The 5,701-nt window shown below is 43.2% G+C and overlaps 1 protein-coding gene across 1 annotated transcript; it reads left to right on the top strand.

Annotated features, from left to right (window-relative positions):
- The first annotated feature begins 3,011 nt into the window (after positions 1 to 3,011).
- On the top strand, positions 3,012 to 4,430 carry LOC119651488. Its single transcript, XM_038055102.1, has 5 exons — positions 3,012 to 3,257; positions 3,318 to 3,473; positions 3,583 to 3,720; positions 3,788 to 4,002; positions 4,062 to 4,430. Exons 1-5 carry the CDS (start codon positions 3,135 to 3,137, stop codon positions 4,192 to 4,194), a joined length of 765 nt encoding a protein of 254 aa, XP_037911030.1. The 5' UTR covers positions 3,012 to 3,134; the 3' UTR covers positions 4,195 to 4,430.
- The last annotated feature ends 1,271 nt before the right edge of the window (positions 4,431 to 5,701 follow it).

Below are 5,701 nucleotides of genomic sequence, written 5' to 3'. Positions count from 1 at the left end.
CATTAGTTCGGTTTCCATGCTAAACACGGAACACAGCACGCCCTGAGCTACCTCCACGATACAGTAGCCAGCAGACTTAACGTCAATAACAAACCCATGGTAGGTTGCGCTCTGGATTTAGAAAAGGCCTTTGATTCCGTCTGGATAAACGGGCTAATCTATAAACTGATCAAATACGAATTCCCAATCCCGACGATCAGACTTGCCATCAGTTTCTTCGAGGATAGACATTTTTACGTCAGTGTCGGAAATGAGATTTCCGATCTCTTGCCGGTTACTTCTGGGGTGCCGCGCAAGATCTACTTTCTTCTTCGCAAAAAAGTGGGTCTAAGCACCAAAACTAAGCTGATCCTATATAAGACTCTCATCAGGCCCATCATATGCTACGGAGCTCCTTCGTGGATCACTTGCTCTTCGAAAGCCATCGATAAATGCATGCCTTTCGAACGCCGTGTATTAAGACATTGCACTGGATTGTCTTACAATTGGAAGACTAAGAAGTGCGGCAGGAACGCCATAGTATACCGGCGAGCAAATATATACCCCATTAGAGAATATATTCTCAACATTACGGAGCGGGTTTTCAATAAACTTGAAAACCATCCAAACCCAAAAATTAGAAGACTGCATGAGCAGGGCAAAACCATCCCACTAGCGACTTTCCTTACGCCGTGCCAGATACTGAACCCTGACCTAAAATCAATAATCCTGTCCCTCTTCGACACACCTTGCCTGGTAGGAGTGCAAAGAGGCTAAGCACTATATGAATATTAAGTGCTATTGTATATAGTACGTTGTATATTTCTAACTTATTGCTAAGAATAAATTCGAGAAGGTGCTCACCTCTACGATTAGTGTCGCTGCTTCCCCAGACTTCGTGGTGGGCGTTGGCATCGCAGCCGAGAAGAAGTGGTAACGCCCTCTCCCCGCAATACTTCGTCAGCTTCGCGACTTGTTCCGGTGGAGCCTGGCTCTCGTCTCCTGGGAAGTATCCCGATGCTACAACTGCCTCTCGAGTGCTCCTCCTGGCTTCCAATGAGACTTGGATAGCCACATCCCCGGTTAAGAACTCTGAAAGACAATGTATTTTAAATTACGTTTGAGAATTATGCAAGCTCTTGGTTTTTCACAAGAGGAGTCCCAAATTACCTGCATGCCTCTTCCTTGCACACCGCGAATCTGCCCCCGGTACACCCAGGGCTCCTGAGAGGGCACTATTCCAATCCAGTTCCACCCCTTCCCAGCCTGGCAATCTAGGAACTATGGTTCTAACCCATTCTGCGGTGCCTTCCGTCGCGCAGTCCACCAGTATAAGGCCTGGTCGAAAGCGTATCCCAGTTTCGACGTCCAACCCTTGATTATCTGCTTGACGACAATTTCCTCAATGATTTTCTGTTCCTCCCGAGTGAATATTTGCTCGGGAAACCTTTTTGGCAGTATGGCCAGTCGAATGCCCTTGAGCGCACTAGCATAGCTAATGGCGGGCTTCCTGGGTCCTGCCTTCACTCCTGACCTGCTCGGGTTTTCTCCTCCCTTGGGTTCAGGTCTGGATTTTTTGGGAGCTTTCCCTTCATGCGGGCTGATCACTGCTGCTCCCCGCTTTCTCGGCTCCGGTAGAAATGGCTTAGTTCTGTCCTGGGCCTTCTTAAGGGCCTCTTCTGGTTTCAGGCCTTCCTTCAGATAGCGCAGGTACCATTTAACCCCGGCGCCACTGAGACCTGTCTCCTTCCTGACGTCTGTTATATTTATCTCAGACGTGCTTTTGCTGGTCCCTGCTCTTTGAGCCACGCATTCCACGCAGTATACCAATGCTCACTTTGGATCCACTGCTTGACGTCCCAACTTCTCCCTTCCTGGGTGTAGTCACCTGGCTCTCAGTAATTCAGAGACATGCCTCCGCCTGATTAACCAGTCCTGGGACAGTGTCCGGCACTTTTGCAAAGTAGGTCGAGACATCTGGGAGAACACTTAATAAAAGATGCAAAGCTGAAACATCTGGAAGTGGGGAACATACTAAAGTTCCTAACGGTTATAGGCCTGCTTGAGATACTATGATCAATAGGTAGACTATAACCAGTAAAAGGGGCACAATAGTTCTTCAAAGACGCGGTGCGACTTTCCCTTAACAGAATAATAATAATAATTGTATATAGTAGAATTAAGTATTTATGTAAGTAGAAATAAGTAGTAGTAAAAAAAGTAGTAATAAGGTAGATAGTAAGTAAAATAAAACCTTCTCGCGTCATTAGTGCGAACGCAGTTTTGAAAATAAGTTAAGTAATGTTTTAATAAAATACAAAGCCAAGGAACGTTGTAAATTACAGTTTGTTTTTACACAATAAAGTTAATTACAGAGGTCGGGTAGGTCAAACAATGTATAGCCACCCGTTGTAATAATTCTAAGCTAGCTAAGCTAATTCTAAGCTACTCTTAAGCAAAATAAAATAAATAAGTAAATACCTAGACGAACAAAAGAAACAACAAGCCACCAAGAAAAGGATAGAAAACTCTACTCAAGAAGGTGGAATGGGAATGAGGTTTAAGAGCACTTATTATATGGTTGCCCTTCACCCCTTGATGGGGTATAGCACGGCAGCCACACCTACGCGCCATCACTCGCGGTTACCTGAAAGGCGCTTCAAGTGCCTTCACGACGAGAAGCACTTACTTTCGAGGAAAAGGCGTACATTTGATACCCGAAATAGGCTACCTTCCACTGGTTCACTTATTTGCAACCAAATGGATGTTGCGCCATTTGTAATAACTTAATGGATTATGATGGTTAAATAACCATCCAATTTGGTCGGACCGACGGCTCCGTTGATTCTTTCGTTTCATATCCCAAATCGTCCTACAATAACGCAACATTGATATCGATATCATGGATGAAATAAAATTTCTCTAAAAATGTTTGTGGTGTAAAACTTAGCTTGCACTCGGGCGTAGTTGAGGTGCGAACCACACTAAATTTTAGGCGTTAATGAGCCCCGAGCACTTGTCCATGTCCAAGTTAATTGTTTTGTTTGGATTTTCTCATTTACAAGAAATGTCACTCGACCGGGTGACCGAGTAATTGGATATTTAGTGATGATTTGAGCAATATATTAGTAAAATAGTTTCTGGGACAGGCGGCCATGAGCTCCTTTATCGTCATACGTCCGAAGCGCAAGGAGGACGACTTGAAGTGCGAGGAGCTGATGAGGAATTACGTGATGTCCTTTGCTTGGAAAACATTCCTCTCTTGTATTTTTAAGGAAGTACGTGTCCAGTTTCACTGTTTTGCCTTCTGTGTATTCCTACAGTATTGTCTATTCTAGATCACGATTGAAGCAATTATCATATCATGGGCCGTCTTATTCATATTTTTCGGGGTCCCGATCGCCTACTGCACTCTTAGCATTCCAGCTTGCCTTTTAGTTGTTTTAATGATTGTTTACGCTCTGTGCCTCATGAAGGCGTCTGAATGTTGCAAGGTAAGAAATTCAAATAAATTTGGATTCCTAGAATAGTTGAAATATTTAATTGAGGAATAACGATAGCAAATAACTTGAACTGAATAACAACAAACTTAACTTTTCCCAGATCAGATGTAAGGAAATTTGGGTGGCTGAAGCCTACGAGCCTTTACTTGACTTCAACTCATCCAAAGACAGAACTTACCTAATATTTTACGACCATTCTCCATACGACGCTGTCTATGAGAACAAATTTCGGAAAACGGTAACCGACGGAAGCATTAATTCTTCGTCAACATACTTCATCCCTTACTCTACCTTTACCCCAACAGATAGCCGGCGTAATCGGCCTAGACACGCACAATGCACTCTACAAATCCGGCTTTATAACCGGATTGGCCGTAGCTCCTAACTACAAATTCAATGTCGTTGCCGAGGCACTAATAACGCAGGCAATGAAAACCAGCTGCGAATACAAATACATTAACCTCGAGTCGGTAACAAACGTTTGGCAGGAAACCGAAAGAGATACCTATTACAAACTAGGGTAAGCCTTCCTTGGCATATTCTAGATCACCATTATATAGCTTTAAATTAATTACGCAGATTCGCAACACGGCAAATTTATCACAAACCCATACATGGAACCAGCATGAATGTTCAAAAATGCCAACTGGGACTCAACGTGGCTGAATGGAAGAGTAGTCAAGCGAATGCGATTGGCAATGGTTGGCAATAAGAAGTTTCACAGGAATCTGCAAATGTTTGTCTAGTAACGCAGCTAGAGAGTATGTTTTCGGTGATTTCAGTTGGCCTAAATAGGATTAAAGTCGAATCTTCCAAAATCGAAGTTAGTGATTAGCTTTTAATACTTTTAGTAGTATTTGATATGACGAAGAAGCAACCTTGAATTGAAAAGAGATTTTACGTTTCGAAAGTAGTTTTTACACAAATAAAACAGGTTTACCACGTTTATACTCGAGTTCTCAGTTTAACCGAACATTATCTCACAAAGTACTAAAATGAATTTCTACGAAAATCAGAAAAGAATAGAATCTAAAGTCATAAGTACTGTAATATCCAACATCTCACTTTAGAGTTACATGTAATAGTCTACAGATGGTCTCATCTATTTCAGAGCTAAGCTAATGCAAGGCTAGATATCAGAACATATAGGGTATATATAGGTAGGGGTATTCACTAGATACACAGCTCCTGTTTCCTGAAGCTGGTGCTTTTAAATGCGATACATCTCAGTTTGATGATTTGATGGCTCACATTCGATACACGACTCCCGTAGAGTGAACACTAACTACGAAGAATCGAAGTGTTGGTGGATTTAAGTACCCTGTTTAGATATTGTGATCTGAAAAGTGATGCATTAAAAACGAAAGTAAGTTGCTAACTAAACGAAAAGTAATTAAAAGGCTGAAATCGAAGACGGCGATTACACACTTAGAGGCGGAACTAGAGACCGAATGAAAAAAGGCCTCAGGCAATACCTGACGTAAAATCAAGTTTCTAATGGAGCACGAGACAAAATTTACCAGCTCGCAGCTCAGTGCCCATCAGCAGCAGCAGCCAAATCGGGCGTGTCACGGCCATCCTTCAGGAGAAGTTTGTTTGGGGATATTGGTTGCAATGCCTTCTTGATGAAGAAAACATTGGCTTGGGGACACCCAGTGAGCAAGATGTCCCTAATATCAAATCTGGAAGAAAGAGTCAATTTTCGAACTCGAGAGATGGCTGAGCCAATTTGGATCTGGCCCGGAATCATCACCATCATCAAGGGCGCAACAACCGGTATCCGGTCTAGGCCTGCATTAATAAGGAACTCCAGACATCCTGGTTTTGGGCCGAAGTCCGCCAATTGGATATCCCTAAAAGCTGTCTGGCGTCCTGGCCTACACCATCGCTCCATCTTAGGCAGGGTCTGCCTCGTCTTTTTTTTCTACCATAGATATTGCCCTTATAGACTTTCCGGGCTGGATCATCCTCATCCATACAGATTAAGTGACCCGCCCACCGTAACTTATTGAGCCGGATTTTATCCGAGGAATACATGAGGACTGGCAAGATCATAGTTTTGTGCAGTAATTGCTTTGACCCTATGGTGAGACGTTTCGAGCGGAACAGTTTTTGTTAGCTGAAATAGGCTCTGTTGGCTGACAACAACCGTGCGCGGATTTCATCATCGTAGCTGTTATCGGCTGTGATTTTCGACCCTAGATAGGAGAAATTTTCAA

The sequence above is a fragment of the Hermetia illucens genome, chromosome 3 (genome assembly GCF_905115235.1).
Source record: "Hermetia illucens chromosome 3, iHerIll2.2.curated.20191125, whole genome shotgun sequence".
In the NCBI taxonomy this organism is placed as follows: domain Eukaryota; kingdom Metazoa; phylum Arthropoda; class Insecta; order Diptera; family Stratiomyidae; genus Hermetia; species Hermetia illucens.
Note: the sequence above shows the minus strand (reverse complement) of the source record. Positions and strands in the feature narration are given on the sequence as shown.